This window comes from Oreochromis aureus, linkage group 4 (genome assembly GCF_013358895.1).
Source record: "Oreochromis aureus strain Israel breed Guangdong linkage group 4, ZZ_aureus, whole genome shotgun sequence".
Classification (NCBI taxonomy): domain Eukaryota; kingdom Metazoa; phylum Chordata; class Actinopteri; order Cichliformes; family Cichlidae; genus Oreochromis; species Oreochromis aureus.
Window position 1 is genome coordinate 5822373 of NC_052945.1, and position 19616 is coordinate 5841988.

General features: G+C 42.3%; 1 protein-coding gene across 2 annotated transcripts in view; it reads right to left on the bottom strand.

The window, feature by feature from the left end:
- Nucleotides 1–19616, bottom strand: part of ppfia3 (PTPRF interacting protein alpha 3) — a 36337-nt gene that overhangs the window by 5847 nt on the left and 10874 nt on the right. Inside the window, exons 3-27 of one of the 2 annotated variants that reach the window (XM_031750968.2) lie at nt 18764–18865; nt 18360–18599; nt 18198–18257; nt 16290–16418; nt 16068–16160; nt 15532–15584; nt 14815–14908; nt 14455–14589; nt 13565–13648; nt 13166–13297; nt 11818–11880; nt 11650–11729; nt 11049–11214; nt 10480–10670; nt 9300–9537; nt 7556–7689; nt 7320–7474; nt 7063–7162; nt 6891–6972; nt 6618–6818; nt 4679–4744; nt 4192–4218; nt 3859–4034; nt 3475–3572; nt 1056–1231 (exon numbers count right to left, since the gene is read on the bottom strand). In XM_031750968.2, the coding sequence (XP_031606828.1) occupies nt 1056–1231; nt 3475–3572; nt 3859–4034; nt 4192–4218; nt 4679–4744; nt 6618–6818; nt 6891–6972; nt 7063–7162; nt 7320–7474; nt 7556–7689; nt 9300–9537; nt 10480–10670; nt 11049–11214; nt 11650–11729; nt 11818–11880; nt 13166–13297; nt 13565–13648; nt 14455–14589; nt 14815–14908; nt 15532–15584; nt 16068–16160; nt 16290–16418; nt 18198–18257; nt 18360–18599; nt 18764–18865 (3075 nt within the window). Of the gene's footprint in view, nt 1–1055; nt 1232–3474; nt 3573–3858; nt 4035–4191; nt 4488–4678; nt 4745–6617; nt 6819–6890; nt 6973–7062; nt 7163–7319; nt 7475–7555; nt 7690–9299; nt 9538–10479; nt 10671–11048; nt 11215–11649; nt 11730–11817; nt 11881–13165; nt 13298–13564; nt 13649–14454; nt 14590–14814; nt 14909–15531; nt 15585–16067; nt 16161–16289; nt 16419–18197; nt 18258–18359; nt 18600–18763; nt 18866–19616 lie in introns of those variants that run through there. The other variant, XM_039610571.1, reaches the window with a different exon arrangement.

A 19616-nucleotide genomic window follows, 5' to 3' on the forward strand; every position in this document is an offset into this window, starting at 1 on the left:
ATCTAATTACATACATACGCCCTTTTTGCATACATTTCTGCAATAGCAAGAAGAATTTTGGATACAGCTACACATCAAACCTTTGTTACAGGTGCGATAGCATAACTGGGATTGCTTTGAATGTGTGTCATCATGGCAAAATGTGGTCCTGCAGACTCGTACAATCGCAGTTTAGAGTACTTTGGCTTGTGTTTTGCGATGGGATCACACCACTCACACACATATATAAACATGCTGGCATTCAGGCTCATCTTCAGCAGTCAACACTACTTTTTCAACGAACACTCGGTCCACGTGGGTCGTACCACACCCAACTTTGAGCTTTTCTTTCATTTTGATCTCAACTCCAAACTTGTAAATGTTTTGGGACTGTATCTTGGAGATGTGTGACATCATTGTGTTGACTACGTCTGTCCAATGACTTCCAGATAGAAAGATAAACACCAGTCAAAGTACTCAAAACTTCCTTTGCAGTAGTTCCCACTATTACAGTTGGGGAAAGGCATTTTTGCTCGGTTTTTAGGAATTTGTTGCCATATAAATAGAAATTCATCCATTATCACAAACACTTCAGGGTCACAGCAGGCCTGGAGCCAACCCCGGCTGTCATAGGGTGAGAGGTGGGGTACGCACTGGACAGGTCGCCTGTCCATCACAGAGATACAGTGAACCATTTCTAACAGTGGCCAACTTTTTGGCTAATTATCCTAAATTACATGCCTTTAGACTGCAGGAGGAGCCTGAAATACCCGAAGGGAAAGCACACAGTCACAGAGCGAATATACAAATTCCACACAGTCCCAGGCGGACCCAGAATCTTCCTTCTGTGATGCAACAGTGTGAACAATTCTGCCACTGTGCTGCCTGTTGTATAACTCAGATTAGAGTTAGGGTAAATACCACAGAACTGGCTAAACTTGTTCAAATTATCAGAATCTAAAAAAGTTTGTAGGGATCTTAAAGTGCAAAATATCTGATAAATTGTCTTTGGAAGTAGGAACAGGCTTTGATGCAAAGACATTTCTCTTGATGTGCATCGACAATTAATTCACTACCTGTGTGTTCTGATTGGGGATCTGCAGCAGCAGGGCCAGGTCAGTGTAGTCAAATGTGTCGTCTAAAGCCAGCAGAGCCCCGTGGACGCCGCTCTCCCGGAGGTTGTCGGCATACTCCTTCAGACCGATGCTCTGCACCCAGCACATCACACGCTCATTGGACCATACCATCACATCTAGGAAGAGAAAGGGAGGAGGTGAAAGGAAGGGAGGAGAGGCATTCATCTGCAAACAGAAAGCTGTCTGCACACTATTTTTAAAGCTTTATTAAGACTGAAGTCACTTCCTTTAGTTTAATTTGGATACATAAACACATGCAGGGCTGCTCAGATTTATTAACCATCTTCTGTAAGGGTCAGCGATCAGAGGAAATAATGAAACATTTGACTAACTGATTTATTTTCCGCACATGGACAACACAGGTCAGGCCTATCATCAGACAAACCCAGATACGCTAATTTCCTCATCTGCATGATTCCTCTGGGGAGAGGGCCAAGATGAACTGACTGTAAATGCACAACATGTGTTTTTCAAGGCGCAGCAGTGGGAGAGCGAGAGATTTGGGTTTGTTTAATGACCGAACGTGTTGACATTTATGTAATCATTATCCAGCCGAGCTAGAAGGTTGTGGCTTATAATCTTTTCTAGGTATGACGAGGGGGGGGAAAGAACAATGGGTGGTCTAAACACAGGAATTCCCAGGAACGTGAGAAATCAAAGAAAATAGCCATTATTAAGGGTTTTTTTGTTTCACTTTTTTTACATGCCAGCACTGATGCAAGAAAGTATTTTTATAGTTTACTTGTAAAGACTTTCCTTTTTTACATCTGCTTACTTTAAAGAGTTTTGACGAAAGTTCAAAGCAGTACAGCAACTTTCCCTGCTAAAATTCTAAAACCCCCAAACTTGTGAAGAATGGAAAGGTTTAGTCATTAAAAACTGTTTTCTGAATGTTTTAGCTTCTCAAATACTGCATCTTTTTACGGACATTACATAATCTTATTACTCCTTTATGAGGATGATGAAACTCGTATTTGCAGAGTATGGAAACCGTCCGCAGAGATGCAAGGCAGTTTGGTAAAAGGGTGCTGGCAGTGTAGACTGATGGCAGGTCAAAACCAAACATAATTAACACACTGAAACAGGGTGAAGCAATCAAATCTGAGAAAATAATTCAGACAGAAGAAAACTATGACTTGAACTGATCAGCCACCTATACAACATGGTGATATATGACATTTGAAAACAGATCAAATAGATAAAATAACAGATAAAATATCCAGGGTACCGGTGCTTGTTGCTATTTCTCTGTGTTTTAGACAGTAAATTGGGTGGGGTTTTGCTATTTGCTGGGTTGAAAAATACTAGAATTAAAAAAACAACAACAATTAAAAACATATACTGATCAGTATCAATATAAATATAAGGTACAAATCTTTACCTCTTCCAGTTTATTTAATGTTGTTGGTTTGTTCTTTATCAGAAAAACTCAAAAGATTTTGGACGGATATGCATCACAGTGTTTACCAGAGGTGCGGTTTGACCCTTTATAGAAGTTATCAAGATGGGAACCAAAGAATTCTCGAAAAGCTTCTTTACCCATGCAAGACAGGGCACAACTGGATTTTGCATCATAACTTTACAAATAGATCAAATTGAGCTTATATAAATAAAATATCACAAACTTATCAGAATCCAGAGATTCGATTAGCGAATGCAGGTGATTTTCAGCCTTTGCAGAGCCATGCAGTCGGCTCATGTTTATTTAGTTCAGCAGGTAGCAAAGTAAAACTGTATAAGGATCTAAGATTGAAGTTCACACATAAACTCTGAATTACACTTTGATAATCCAGGTGGGAAGCGGCCTTTTCTAACACGTAAGCCAAACAGGAGATAGTACCAGTCAGACTTGTTCTCTGCTCAGGGACAGCATGTAGGAGGTTCTGAAAAGATGTATTCATAGTATTCACACAAACTTGTTTCCGCTGTGATAAGATTGATGTTCTATTGATGTTTGGTAGAAGTTTAAATGTTTACGATACCACCAGATTAGTGCGAGTTTCTATTTGAAGCTGTATTTAACCTGCTAGTTATTAGTTTGTGCTTGGTCCAGTTTGGTTACGATGAGCTCCAGAAACACACGGGATTTTTGCCCTTCCACAAGAGAAAATGCTTTGCTTCTTAAACTTGAGCTGTGCATGGCACATGAAATAGCACAGGCAATAAAAATGCAATAAAACTAATAGTCAAATAAAACAAATAACCTGGTTTTAGTAGTCACTAAGGTATGCTTTAAACAGCACAAAAGCACCACATGAATAAACGAATTAGCTAGTTCTGCTGGCTCGGAGAACTGTACAATACCATCCCTCCACTGGGGCTTGAAAGGTGAGATAATGGCAGAGAAACAAGGGGTCACCTTTGTTCTGGTGGGCGCTCTCCTCTCTCCTCCTCTCCAGCTCCTTGCGATCGTAATTTAGACGCTTCAGGCACATGATGCCGTAATGCAAGCTGACCCTGGGAGAGGGCAAAGAGCCAGAGGGTCAGGGGTTCAGGCAGGTTAACCGAGGAGGGCGTGTTTCCACTCTCACAAAGCATTAACAACCCAGCACCTCTGACCCTTTCAGTCCTTCGAAAGGGAAGTCAGAGAAGGCCTGGAGACACACAACTGAGCTGTCAGAATGCCATAACCATTGTCTTTTAACACCTTCATATTTCCCTTGTCACATGCACACAAAGGTAGGAGAGTAAGAGTTTTGTAAACACGAGACAAAAGAGCATGAGTTATGAAGCCGAGCTCTACCTGTGGAAGCTGTCCACCATCTTGAGCTGTCCTCGCAGCTCTTTCTTGGTCAGGTGGTCCAGCATGCGAGCATCCACCAGGGACTCCATGAAATAGCTCCGATACTGTGGCAAGCCCAGGCTGGGCAGCCACTCGTTGCCCACCCACTCATGATTCATATCGCCATAGGCCAGTATCTGGAGGGGACAACCACAGATGAGCAACACTGATTCACGCTCGGCCTGGTATCTGATGGCGCTGCAAATGACTCACTGCTGTTAGAGATGAAATGAGTGACAAATACGCAGCATGTTGTGCGAACTTTTTTTCAAAAAGGCGCAGCTGATCCCTTACCTGATCCCAGCTGAACTCTTTCAGCTCCTGCAGAGAGAAGAGAAGAGGAAGACGAAGAGAGACAGAGCCAGAGAGAGTGATGTGGAGGTGGTGAGGGAGAGGGGTGCGGGGGTGAAGAGCAAGGTGGACGAATGGATAGATAGTGAAGGAGCAGCAGAGGAGGAAGCAGCAACAGCAGCAGCGGGAAAAGAGGACAAAAGGGAGGAACAGTGTGTTAGTGAACGGGTAATTAGTTGGAAGCAGTTCACACTGAAACGGCAACAACAGGGAGAGAAGAAGATGCTCAACACTATGGCCTGGGCCCACAGAGAGACAGAAATACAAAAAAAGAAGTACGAGGAGAGAGAGGAGAAGGGAGGGGAGAGACTCATCAACGTGATTCAGACCGGATGAGACGCTCAACATTATTCAAAATAAATAAAATAAAATAACCATGACCATAAAAGGGCAGTTTGTCAGACAGAGACAGGACGGCTGGGGCACTAACCGGGGGCTTGGTGGCGGCGTTCAGAGACTCCATCTCTGCGTGGGTCATCCACACGTTACTGGTAGACTGCAGTTATGTGAACAAAAGAAGCGAAGCCGTGAGATAAAAGATTACAAAAAATGCACACACACCACACTTGACTGCCTGTCTACAGCAATGAGTCAACACTCGAACATTTTCGCGATGCCAAAACAGCCACATCAAAAGATGTCAGCCAACCACAACAGAAGACTCATCGCCATGGTGATTTCCACGAACAAGAGGTTCGACAGGCTTATGTGAACCGATAACTAATGAATCTGCTCAGCCTGTTGGGCAAAATTGCACGATTGATCATTTCACCATATCATTAATATGATTCCTACTGTAAATAGAGAGGAAGCCAAATGCAGAAAAGGGAAAGCCAAGAAAAACCAAAATCTGGCATTTGTTAAAAGCTCCAAAGCAGACGCTTAAAAGAAGATGGCTTTCAGCTATTTTTCACTCTATCTTCCTTGAGGAAGCGGAGGAAAAAACAGTGCCACAAATGCATGTGCGTGCAGCACTTTTACTACATTTTTCAACATCTGGTTTGTCTTTGTTGCCGAGGGAGAGGGCAAAGTTTTTGTTGCTAATGTTTTCCACATGACAAAGGTGAACCCCATCACTCCCAGCAGAGCCTATTTCCATTCATATCTTTATTATTTTGGACATTTATTACATGTAGAATAGGCTTCATGTTTGTTAGCATTCATTTTTATCTGCATCTGTTTTCTTTTTCTCTTTCTAATCCTACATCCTGCATGTCATGTGCCCCAACAGGCTATTTATATTACATCATTCCTTATTAATATCATATATTCCAGGTCACATTTTAATTTTATGACTAGTGACTGTGACATTTGGTGCTAATTATGTGGCCTTCACAGAGACTATAATCTGATCATTTGTGCCAGTCTCTAAACAACAAACATCTGGCTCAACATTTACCTCAGACTTTAAATATGGATGCAGCAAGGCGCTACTCTGAGCAAAAAGTCTATACTCAGCAGAAAGATAGATATCAGTCCCAAATGAATACATAAATCGACATATGAAGGCGTTTAAGGTCTTAGTGTGCTCCAATTAAAGGCTTCTTTACCTTTAATTCTATGGGGAAGCTGTCTAGACTGGGATCTTTTTATCATGAGAAAATATTCCTTCTTTAAGGTAAATGAGAGTGTTAAAATGGGGCTTATAATTTTGGAGGTCCCCCCCTTTAGCCTCTAGGAGCAGGGACCCCCTACAAGATCGAACATTTTCCAATGACCCACTCATAATCCTAGATATTAGGCACATACATCTGCAGTTTCATAAGCCATTGGACCTAACTGGATTAGAAAACCCACAGCCTAAACGACTCCCATCTGTAGATATTACCAAGTTTTATGGAAGTTCTGCAAAAAACGAACGAAATCCAATCTATTTGTCTGTCATGCTGGGCGAAAAAGTCTAATTCTTGGAGAATGCAGGAGGCATAAGTAATTTCAGCTCTCACACCAAAGGCCACTGTTCAAGTTCCTGCTGTATATTTCTTTTGCTTTTCATTTACACGTTCATTCATTGTTTGGTTACATTTAGGTGACCAACCTCACTCGAATATATTTGATCACAGTTTGGGTTAAAGCGCAAAGTTGCGGCTTCTTAAAGCTCTGTTTTCTTGGTTACCATGGTGATGTACTTACTCTGTAAACATGTGTGGTGCAGACATGAAACATATTTTGAAATGAAATACGTCCGTTTCAAAGCTGTGCTGACGGCATGGAAAAAAGGGCTTGGGTTTTTGTGACTATTTCATATAATGCCATGAGGTAGATATGCATTTTTTATGTACCAGAGCATTTTATAATTTATAGATAATAATTTTGTGCTCCCCTTGGCTATGGACTTGTTAAATGTATGTGCAGTTTCAGAGTCTCACAGAGCGAGTGCTGGCTGGGGCAGATGGGCTGGTGAGGGACACCATCTCCTGGATGGCCAGCCGCAGTTTGAGGCGGTGCAGCGGGTTGCTGATGCCGATCTCCCTCTGGATCTCCGTGTCGGACAGGTTGGCCATGATCGCACCGCTCTTCACGTTGGCACGGCACGCGGCGACGTACCAAGCTGGCATTCCCACCCACAGCTGGAAGGAGGCAAGGAGTGGATTAAATCAAGATGAAAGTTTCATTTAGATCTCAGTTTTATGATCACCTACCTCTAACCACGACACGACAGTAGGTCCATCCCAAGACGCAAAGGGAAGTCCTTGGCGACATGCTTCTTCCAGCAGCTCATGCCTGATAAGAGATTCAACAGAGAGATTTCTAATTTGGTGCTGTCCGATTAAAAGATCAAAATATGAAACGCACAGCATATAATTCACTGACTTTTTCTTGCTGCGGCGGTCTTTATCTGCTGGACCAAGAGTTCCCGTCTTATTCATTCCCATTGGGTCTCCAGATGCCAGGTCTTCAGAGGGTGTCGATGCTGGGAAACACACAGTGATGTCAAAGATTGCAAGAGCTAGATAAGAACACTTTTTTGGCTCCGAATTCACCGAGCCAAAAACGTGTTTAGATGTAAATGCTGACAGCATGGATTACTCATGCTCAGTCAGTCCCTCCCTTATCTTTTATCAGTTTACCAAGAGAAACAGATCCATCCCGTCCAGGTTGGCCCATCCTTCCTTTTTCCTTCTTCCCAAAAAGCCGGCCGATGGAAGACTTGATGCTTTTCTTCTTGCTGGCCTTGTGGAGTGAATCTTGGCTGCTGTTGGTGCTGCTGCCATCTGCCGAGAGACTGAAGGAGAGACAAAGAAAGTAACTAAACAAATACGCATTGAAAGCATCACGCTTGATGTCGAATGCGCAGCCGTCTTACCTGCGAAACTCTCTGGGATCATCGAGCATCGCTCCCGGATGGGTGAGGGCCATCCTGTCCAATCGCAGCGCACGAGGAGTGGGAGGAGGTGTAGAGTCGAGAAGAGCGAGGGATCGATCATCATCTTTGCTGTTCTGGAATATAAAATGTAAACTGTATAATTTGCAGTAGATGCAATATTGAAACACAAAAATCATCATTTTATGGATGATGTGAGCTCTACTGAGGACAAAACTAGACAGAATATTAGAAAAATGTTTTTTGCAAGCAAAATATGCTTTGTTAAAATACATATTCAAATGTTTTGCCTGTAAATTAAAAAAAATATTAGCTACTATATTCTAAGTATGTTTTTTACCTGTTGTAGCATCATTATTAATATTGCCAAGCCACAACTTCGACTGAGACTGGCCGAAACAGATTTCTTATATTTTTACAGGATTCTAAAGTCAAATGTGACTCCATTTGTTTGACAGCTAAAGCTTGGCCCAAATTAGGTCACGTGACAGGACAATGACGCCAAGCACAGCAGCAAATCCACAGAATCTACACCAAAACAGAAAAGACCGAGTCGGAGCTCAGACCTGAAAGGCTGTGGTGGTATCCTAAGAGCGCTGTGCTTAAATGAATGCACAATGAAATGAAATGAACCAATATTATGAAGAAGCGTGGGCCAACATTAATGCACAACAATGTGAGAGACTAATAAAGGCATACAGAAACTGATCACTTCATGAATACTTCAGGTTATTGCTGCTAGAAGTGGATCTACAAGCTGCTAAATAATGGAGTGTATTTTTTCACAGGACTGCACGGAGCACGGTGAAAACCTTGTTATTTACGTGACTGTGGGCCCCAACAATAGGACTCATCTTAGCAACAAATTGCTAGATTTAGATTGAATAAAACGTTTGAAGTTTTGCCTTCGAATGATGTCCGACTGACTGCAACGTAATGGCACAAAATATTTCCATTTCTAATAACTTGTCTGAAGCTGTCAGTGTCTTTCTGTGTGTTATACTCGAGAAAGTCAACTTCAGACGCTGTCCAGACCTGATTCTCTCAACTCTGTCCAACAATGATGCATGTAAACAACTAAAAAATGGAAAAAGGGGACAACAGCAAGCCCTGCTTTGAAAAACATGAGCGAAATCCACTAAACAACTGTTATATTAATATATCCTATTTGTTTAGAAATGTAATCCTTTTCCTGTTTTGTTTTTTTTACCAAATGGTTAAAAATTGAGATTAATGCAAGAGGAGTTCTTATGTTGTACAATTTTAGTCGCACAGCCCACCTTTATGACGTGAAGGGGAGCAGAAGCCGACTAGGTTTCCTGCTACAGTCTTAAAAGAGTTATTTTCCTTGGCTTACATCCAGCTTCCTAACTGTAACCAATCTTGCCATTCTCACTGAACGCCTACATAAACATGATCAATTTTCAAAATCACCACTGACAGCTTCCTTTTTGTTTATTGCACCATTACTTGTAATCTATCTGCCCGCTGCTAGAACCTTCATACCGCACCACGAGTCACTTAAATCAAACTTTCCCAATCTGACGTTGTTGCCGCTGAAGAATAACTAAACTTCTCGACCCTATCTGCGTGATTACTTATGCTTTATTTAAATGACTCACTGTCTGGAGGAGCTGTTTGCATAAACAGGGAGGCTGACACCAAGGTGAGGTAAAAAGGTTAACACGAACTGAAATAGGAGTTCTTCTCTACATTCCAGTCGTACCTGTCTATCGGTCTCACGGGCAGGGGAGTGAGGCAGACGAGGGGTGGAGTGCCCGGAGCTGGGGGGAGAAGGGGAGGCCAGGGTGGAGGATGTGATGGAAGTGGGGATGAAGCCCCGTCCTGTGCTGTCTCTCCCCAGGGAAGAGGGAGGGATGGGCGGACTGTCCAAAGCCACGCTGACCCGGCTCTCGATCTCCTCAGCACGCAACTCTGTGTTCTCCTTCTCCTCCTGGATCAATCTGGGTTTTCAGGGCAACAAACATGTGGATAATATTAGAACTCAGAAAAGGGCTCCAGAAGTGTCCTGGAGCTCTAAACAAATCAGGACAGTCTTAAAGAAGTAGTTTGACAGTTTGGAGAAAAAAAAGCTTGGTAGCTTTCTTGATTTGAAAATTGATACCATAGTCATGAATGTAGCTACAGCCAGCAGAGCAGAATTACTGGAGACAAGAAGAATCACCTCTCCTGGCTCTATCTAATAATATATCTACTGCACATATAAGCAGCGTCACTTAAGTTGGCAAATTTACTTTTCTATCTTGTGTGTTTATTCTGTAAAAAATGGCTTTGTCTAGTATTCGCCATGCTAGCTTAGGAGTTGATGGCTCTGGCTAATTATTTAATCTAAACAAATAGGCAAATTCTCCTCACTCAGACCTCTACAGGAAAGCTAATCAGTGCGTTTTCCCGAAATGTTAATTGCTGATAAGTCAAATTCAGCTATGAACCAAACAGAACACCTTTGGGATGTGGTGAAACTGGAGATTTGCATCATGGATGTGCAACCGACAAAACTGGAGCGACTGTGTGATGCTATCATGTCAATTTGGACCAGAATCTCAGATGTTTCCAGCGCCTTGTTGAATCTGTGCCATGAAGAATTCAAGCAGTTCTGAAGGAAAAAGGGGGTCCACAGTTGTTAAGACTAGCTCCACCTTGAGTAGCTGCAACTGCTGCTTATGCATCCATAAACAATCTAATAATGTATTAATTCATCACTAGCAGGATCTGATTAATTCTTCCACAACTGCATTTTCTCTTCAGGACATGTCGGAGAGGTGCTGTTATGTTTATTTTTGAGGTTGTAGCAGGTGTTGGTGTGAATCAGTCTGCAGCATGTAGGGAGGTGTTTCTCACATTCTTACTTCTCTGAATCTCTAAGCGCTCTTGGCGTTCCTTACTTGATCTCCTTATTGATGGCCTCCAGCTGTTCCTGCAGCATGATGGCCAGGGTCTGCACATCCGTCTGTCCGCTGGGTGACAGAAGCTCGGAGCCAAACCGAGCCTCCCCGTCGTCTTCATCGTCTGAGCATCCCACATCCATGCCTGGCTGGAACCCAGTCCCAATCAGAGTGTGATCCCAATCTGAGTACTGCGCACACAAAGCAAGACAGGATGATTCACTACACAACGGACATCTGATCCCATTTGCAAATACCAATCATTCAACATTAAATTGAGTTTGTAGGTATATGAAATAACTCGTGTGCAGAGTGCAGCATCCAAAAAAAAAGGTTAATGTCCATGTTTTTTATATAGTCTATACTAGGAACATCTAATTTTGTGTATCCCAAATCCCATTTAGCTTATTTCTCTGAGCTGCAGTGATTCAGTGCTGTTGAAAATTACTACAGTGTATCACTGAGCTACACCGAATTTATTTGTAAAAAAAAAAAAAAAAGAAGGATCCCAGCTTTCACTTTTAAACCTTTGAAGAGTGATTTCTGATGCACCTTTTAAAATATCTCACCTTGGTAGTGTCCTCATGAGCAGAGCTCCAGCGGGGCCAGTGACGATTGCCTGCGCCTCCGGCAGAGGCATTACCGAAGGGATCCAGGTGAGTGGTGGAACCTGCTGGGAGGGACCCGCCTCCGTGGGAATACCTCAACTCCAGAGCGCTGCCTGGGAGAGAGCGACTGGAAAAATAAAAGAAAACATGATACACGATAAGATGAAATGATTAACCCTACACACAAGTAGCAAACAAAGTGGGGCACTAAAGCATAACATGTGCCAACTCCACAGCTGAGATACTGCAAACGAAAATATCAATGTGAAAAATAAAAATTGTATAATAATAGAGGATTAAATTAAAAAAGCACAGTAAATGAAGATAGCTGCAAATATTCCCAGTAGCCAGTCGACGTACAGCTACAAGCTGTGTGAAGACGTGCAGATGTGAAGTGGGAATGAACCGTGGCGTCAGCACAGTTTCAGCCCCGTGCTTTGAACCTTGACAGTTTTAAATACCTCCACCACAGAGAGATTTTTCCACAATGATAAGAGACACAATGATGGCATCTTTACAGTCAGGTGAGGCAATTCAGTTGGTTCCAAATGATGGTACCAACCTGGAATAAGAGCCCCCAGGCCTCGCTCTCAGCTGATCCAACTCCAGCTGAAGCCTTTCCAGCTCAGCAATCAGCTGATCCTGCAAATGAAAAAAAAAAATGTTGGAGAAAAGAGGAAAATCATGTCTGCTAGATTAACCTGAGAATAAAACCTGGATGTATGGTCACCTTGTTTGCCAGCAGATCATCCTGGAGTTTCTTCATGTTGGACAGTTCCTCTGAAAGCGCGTTCTGGAGAAAAATGATAAGAAGTAATAAAAGTATGAGGAGAATTTCAGGGAAACCTTATTTGTTCTATCTGAGAAAATTTGTCTAAAATTAGTCTGCCACCAGTGATTTTTTTAAAGGGATTCAATTTCTTGCCAGTGTTTCATTAGGATTACAGATGATCTACATATGCAAATTACATCTACAATAACAGCAGTGCATATATAGAAATGTATGCATTAAAGCACAGATGCACGCATTGCAAATTCTTCCCAAATTCTTCATAACTATCTATCCATTCACTTTCTTCTGCTTAGTCAATTCAGGGTTGCAGCTGGACTGCAGCCTATCTGAGCACTTATGAGGTGAGACATGGGATACACCCTAGACAGGCCACTAATTTTAACGGGCTAACAAAAAGGAAAAAAACGACCCCTCATACCTACAGTCGATTTAGAATCACCAGTTAACCTAATGTGCATATTTCTGAACTGTGGGAGGAAGCCAGAGTGCTTGGAGAGAAGTCTCCAGCTGGCTGTCGAATTTGAACCCCAGACATTTTACTGATTTGCCTTTTTAGCAAGAACTCAATGACCTGCATCACACTACCGCATGTGGGGAAAAGACATGCAGTTTTCGGGTTAAACTGCGTCACTGGCTAACTTTGTCCGTGTTACCTGTTCACAATAAAATATTATTTGTCAGCTATAAATGTTACGTATCTCAAAATCCAGCAGTATAATTTAAAGACTACATTAACAGCAAACTATCAATGCTACAAGTAACAGCTCAGTAAGCATCTCACCAACTCACTGTGCTACCCTGCAAACGAAAGGCTCCACTTTTAAGCACATTCCTTTAAACCTAATCCCACCTGGATTTTATCATCAACAGGACTTTATACCTGCTGTAAAATCACAGCAGTTTACATTTAGAAAAGATCCCTTTTTGTTTGCTGATAGTGCAAATAAGGCACAGATTGTAGATAAGAGATTAAAAAAAATCAACGGCCAGGCATTTCTAATCTGGATGTTTATGTCTATTACATGTAGTAAATCTCTGTATTTGTAAATTAATGAGTTCCAGGAATAATGAAAAGTAGGACACAAAAAGAGCTAATGGATGTTTGAGGCACGGCTTGGAAATGTACTCAAATTTAAACTGGTCACTTCCTGGAGGGCAGAGAATTGAGTGAACGCACCCAAGGCCGGGAGTTAATTGGGGTTAAGATAATATTTACTGCAGTTAATGCGGTCCTGATTTAAAAAATCTTTGGCTGGGAATTCCTTCTGTGGTCGGAGGCGGTCACCTTTTCTTCCAGGGCAGCCATCCTCTCCTTCAGGTGGAGCTGCAGCCTCTCGTTGGACTCGGACAGCAGCTTGTCCACCGTGTCAGAGAGGCGCTTGTTGTGTTCGTCATTCATCCTCTCCCTCTGCCTCGCCTGAGGGACAGGGTAAGCGAGATGAGCGAGAGGGAAAGATTTTTAAAAATCAGTGCAGAGGCTGAGAGAAGGGGGGGGGGGGGACAGTTAATAACAGGCAATCTGCTTGACTGAGAGAGAGAGAGAGACAACGACTTCAATCTGAATGTGCACGGTCATATAGAGGGTTTAGAAAATTAGTGCGCCTTTGTGCAGAGTAAATCCTGACAAAAGGAAAAGAGGGGGAGGATGAAAACACAGAAAGATGGAAAAGCAAGCATGACTCACTCGCTGTAGCTCCTGGTTCTTCTCCTCCAGTTGCGCCTCCATCTGTCGCAGTCGCTCCTCAAAGTTACCATGACGCTCCTCCGCCTGAGCAATTGGAGAGCAAGGTTAGAGCCTGAATCATGTTGCAACACTAATACAAATTAACACAAAAGGAACAGCTTGTTGACTTATTCCTTCAATTAGTTACATGCCTGTACAGATCACAGTGTTACAGGAAAGTTTGTTTTCTTGTTTCTTACAGGACATTAATCTTACCCTTCCACGCCAGCCTTCCTGCCCGAACATGTAGAAGCAGTAGTCGTTGAAGAGGTTTGACTAATAAGAGCAGAGCGACTTCTATGCAAATCTTTTGGTGCGAGGAAAACATTTTTTTACGGGAATGCAAGAGGTTAACATGCATGCAATTAAATCAGTCAGACAGGAAGAATTTTGGTGGTGTACAGTCCTTGACGTGCTGAGCGCCCAAGGATGTAATAGCTGTGCTCACTCTGTGCCCTGAGCGGGCTTTCATCTCAGCTTGTCTGATTATGTATTGCTGGCACGGCTTGATAAAATATTTGCTATTCTTCTATCTTTTGACATCTTGTGTTTTTTTTTCCCCTACACATTATGTGGGCGTGAATGCACACAAGCATGCACTTACAAATGCTCCTGCTTGCACCTGCCTGCATGTACTCACGCATGCAACTGAGTCTCTGCATTGCTGCACATTCCAGCTCGCACCAAATTTGTGCACACGCATCCACGTATTTAATGTTGTCTCAAGAAAATATTGCTGTTTAAAAAAACACGACTGGGGATAAAAAGGCTCGCAAGACTTTGGCAAACCTGTCGGATCACTTTAAAATACACCAACAAGGGTTTACTGAGGCCGATTAGGACGTACACACCTTGTTGAGTGCAGCCACTCTCTGGGCGAGCTGGGCTTCGATCTCAGGCAGCGTCTCAGCTCTCTGCAGGGTTTGCTGCAGCTTCTGTTTGGCATCATCGAGACGCTCCTGAAGCTGCCGGTTCTTCTCTTCACTCTGCAGGAAAGCGGAATGTCAGGGAGTGCAGGTGGAACTCGGACCGCAATAGAAGATTGCCGAGGGCAAAAAGACATGTTTAAAGCCGTCGGGGGGGGGGGAGGGGGGGGAAGTAGAAAAGGCACTAATGATGCACTTTCTGTGCCAATGCGAAACACAGCCAAGCTGCCAATCAGCAGCAGAAACATGAACACACATGGAGATGAAAGAGACTGTTAACCTAACCTGTCTGTGGAGTGACTCCTTGCTGGCCAGCTCGTTTTCCAGCTTATCTTTTATGTCATGGAGAGAAGTCGCCTCCCTCTGGGCACTCAGGTACCTGCAAACCAGACCCCAACAGAGACGTGAGTGGTCGGGATTTTGGAAGAAAGGTCATCTTCATGAAGACTATAAAGAAATAAATCTACCAAAAATAATAAATATCCAGGGTAAATGCACACAATCAATTTATCAAATATGAGACTAAATGTTTAAATTTGCTCCTGTATTCCGTTAAAAATTAAATATCATTTTACTAATAAAATTATTTGTTTCATCTGTGTTTTTATTCATGTATTTAATTTGTGGGAGTGAATCTAGTGTAAAAGGGAAGCATGATGACAATCAACCAACTTATATGACATACTTCATATGAGATTTGGATGATTTTTCTAAAAACATGTCAATTTTATATATAAATGTAAACGGAAAAAACATGAATAAGGGGCAAAATGCAAGGATATTTTATCAAATAAATCCATTAAAAAATTAACAAAATAAAAAATAAATCAGGGGAATGAATATGCAGATAATTAAATGTATTAATTAATCCTTACATTTATTTCTAATATAGTTTAGCACATTCTTTTCCATTCTACTGTTTCTGCCTTTATAGATTTTCTTTATTGCACTTTCCATCCTGCACTCTCTCCGTGTTGATGGACGTGGAGAGAAAACACAAACCTGCGCTCTAATGTGGTGATCCTCTCTTCCATGTCTTCCCTTTGACAGAGCGCCTGTGAAAATATGTAACCACTGTGAGAAACAAATAGAAAGGCGTAAGAGAGCAAATGGTAAATTTACAAGGAGGCGTTCTCAAAAAGATAATTCACTCAGTCTGAACTGCTATTAGTTAAGGAATGATAATGACCGCTTGATAGTTATCACTGACAGATGTCAGAAGCACCCTCTTATGTCCAACAGAAATGAGGGTGGGGGTTGGGTGGGAGGATACAGGCCGTGGCAAGAAATAAAAGTTTGCTGATTAAACTCGCTCGACTACCTCTAATTCCAAAACGCTCCGCACGCCTTTCACTCAGCTGCCAGCGCACTGACTGATTAACCGGCCTGCATCCGTGTGAAAAATCGCCTGCAGCTCTACCAGTGACATCACGGCTGCACGGTGCTTTGCATACAGCAGCAGTTGCTGCAGCCACGTAAACAAACAGCTTAGTAACCACAACAAAAAAGTATGAACAACATAGCTCAGAGTGTCACACCTCCTTTAGATCCCTCTGTAGTTTCTGGTTGGTCTCCTCTGATCGGGCCAGCTCCCTCCTGGCAGACGTCAGCTGCTCCTCGATCTCGCCAACCTGACAGGAAATGAAGGATACAAGGCTGAGCGGGCACACATTGTTTTCTGTCTGTTAGCATTCCAGATTTGCGATATTTTGCTTGTTTTGCTAAGAGCATTAGACCTTAGGAGCTCCTGAACCGAATACCTGTCTGCACATGAGGGCCAGTCGCTCTTTCAGTTGTCCCAGCTCCGACCTCTGTCTCTCTATCTCGCCCTCTCTCTGCCTGTCAATTTCGCCGTCATCCAGGATGGAGGACGGTCCGTTGGGAAGCCTCTGAAAGAAAAGAAAAGATTTACTGTATTTAATAGAAAAAGGATAAAGTCTGATTACTAAGAATAAAACCTCCAGAGTTTATGAGTTTTCCAGGGATTTTGCTGTCGTGTTTCTTTTCCTTTAAAGCAAAAATTTCCACCCCAGGAAGCAAAATTTAAGAACTTAAATTTGAACTCTGCAACATTTAATTGTAGTGGAGCAAAAAGTTGTATCTGCAGAAATTTAAGATAAACATTATAATACAATATGTTTCATTTCTATATGTTAAAAGTAACATTATTGTAACGTCTGAAACCTAATCTTCCACTCAGAGGACTATCCTGTGCCACAGTGGTTTAAAAACGTGTGAAATGCTCTATTTTTTTTAAATTCTATTGCCCTGGTTTAAAAAAAAATGTATATATATTGTTGGGCTGGTCTGGTTATTGAATGAGAAGTGCATGTAAATGTGCAGGTTTTACAATGTGTTCATTTTTCAAAGTGGGAGCAGGGATTTTACTAAATTCTTCTCTTTCTGTTAAGCTTATGCACATGAAAAAGAAACAACAGTTAGTATTTTGAGTAAGTTTTCTTCGTTAACACTGTGAAATGCAGTTTTTAAGCAACTAAGAAATCCTGTTGCAGATAGGGGGTTGGTTATACAATAATTTGCCCAATTGTGACAGTTTCACAATATTTGATAATCAGTACACTTCAACGCAATACACACATCATATTGTCATATCTATGTAACCGAGGAACATAACATGTTAACAAAAACATCTCAAGCCACCATCAATTTATTGAATTAGCTCACTGATTTGACATGGATGGGATTCAAACTCGGGACCTTCTTGCCTTGAGGCGTCGGTGCTAACCACCAGTGCATAACTTCCTCCTTGAAGAATGACTGAAATGCTGCTTAACGGGAATAAACTGACAGTGATGGCTGTAAGCCATATGACAGTTGTACTGATCTAAGAACAAACTGTATACAGTTACTGCAATAACTGCAGCAGCTTCTGGCAATCAGTGGCACCTGATCAACGCTCCAGCTGCAGAGTGAGGAAAGATTTATGCAGCTTTAAACAGCAGCCGCTTTTTTTTCTTGTACCCCCACTTTAAGATCTACGTATGCAGTCTGTGGAAAAATAGCAAAAGGTATCAAAACATGATTAAACGCTTTATTGTTAATGTTAAAAAGTTACTTGTATAATGAGTGTTTCTTTGATATTAAACTACAAGTGTTGAGGTCAGAGCTTTGCTTTGCAGACCCACGTATACACTATAGACCACTCCTGCTCGTGTTTGTGCTGAGCCTCTGGAAAGTAAGGAAGCCACAACAGTCAAACAGCCTCGCTGCTGTGAACAGAGTGTTAAAGACAATGAAAATTCTCAGCTGTCTTTGCTTCTGCTCTTTTGTGCTTCTTTCTCTTTGTGGTGAACTCCGCTGTCACTCCCTTTCTTGTGTTAGTTAACATTCCTATAATCCTTCAGACTGTGTACCCAAAGACCATGCAAACAGACACAATGCGGGTCTATGAGCCTAGCTACAGATGGTCAGCATGGGAAACCTTCTATACGCTAACAACACAGCGGTTTGTAATGTCAGCCATTTTTTTCAGCTTTGCTCTGCTGCATGCAGAGAGTACATATGTGTTGCTGTGACATCACAGGTCAGGTCAGCATGAACACAACTCTAAAACCAACCTGTTTTCTGCCCTCTACAATAAGCTGACTGTGCTTTACGATCTGTATGTACAGTTATTAAAGTATTGCCTATGAAATGTGCTCTATTACCTCTTTGCCGTTGTCTAGTCCTTGCTGGCGTCGTTTGATTTGCTCCCTTAAAGACAGAACCTAAAAACAAGGCAAAGAGAATAATCAAAGAGGCCCCATCTGTAATTATCTTCTATTTCTAATTTGGAAAGAAAACTAAGCGGGAGGGAAACAGGGGCTCACCTCTTGGGAGGAAGACTGCAGCTCCTCCTCCAGGACCGCCACGCGCTCCAGAGCTACCCGTAGCCTTTCACGCACTTTCTCATCCAAAGCTTTGTGATGCTCGAACAAGGACTTGAGGGCCTTTAGGACCTCCACCTCACTAGAGACCCCGGCCGGAGACTGGGCCTGCCTCTTCACCACGGTCATCCTCAGGCTGCGCTCGTGGCGGGACACCAGGCACTCCAGATGTTCGAGCAGCAGCTGGAAACACATGTGGTTCACATGCAGTAAAAGCTCACCACAGTGCACCTCTGATATGTCTCAGAGGATTACGTTTTCTCGTGTGAAGTCTTTCAGAAAAGGCGAGGTTGCATGCCAGGATCAGAGGAGAGCATAATGTAAAACAGACATGGAAGTGTACTGACTCGTGTGTTGTTCCTCTCTGCCTTCAGCTCCGCGATCTCCTCCTCTCTCTCCAGCAGCTGTTCCCGGCAGAGGTTCAACTCTTTGGTCAGCACTGCAAACTCCTGCAGGGTCACAAGAGGGTGCTGTTAATGACTGAACAGTGCTGCTGCTGCATGAGGTCATGAGTGCAGGTTAGACATACTGATCACACACACACACTGCTTTACCTCTCATACATCCAAGAATGATTACAGAAAGGTCAAGCAGGTGGGACGTACAGGTGGGAGTGAAGGACTTCAGTCAGGAAACGTCTGACAGCTGATTTACATCGAAGCTGCAAGGTTTTCTTTTATTTTAAAGATTCTTTGCCAATAAGACATGAATCTGCTTCTGCTTCTCCATCAGACACCAAAAAATGTAGTGAGGAGAAAATGTTGCCGTCAAACTCCATGTTAATGAGGCTGGAAATATCTCAGGATGATGATAAATCTTCTAGCTTTAGCCAATTATATATATCTATAGTTTAAATTTACCAAATTTACTGAACAAACTCTACATTTTGGAGTCACTTTATTTTGCTTTAATTGTTAACCTCGGTCTATATGCAACCACAACTGCCTTCATCAAAAACACATACAGAAATAAATAAATGATTTATTTAATAAATAAATCATGAAATGCAGCAAAATAATATGAAAATTGACGATAGTCACAAATTCATTTAGAAAGTGTGATGGATCATTTCTGTTTTCATTAGTTTGTCTTTATTTACATCAAGCTACCTGTACATTATAGGATGGTTTTTAAAGTTTGTTTATTTACAAGATTTGTTTTTAAATCTTGTAATGCCCCCCCCCTCTTAGAGCTACTACA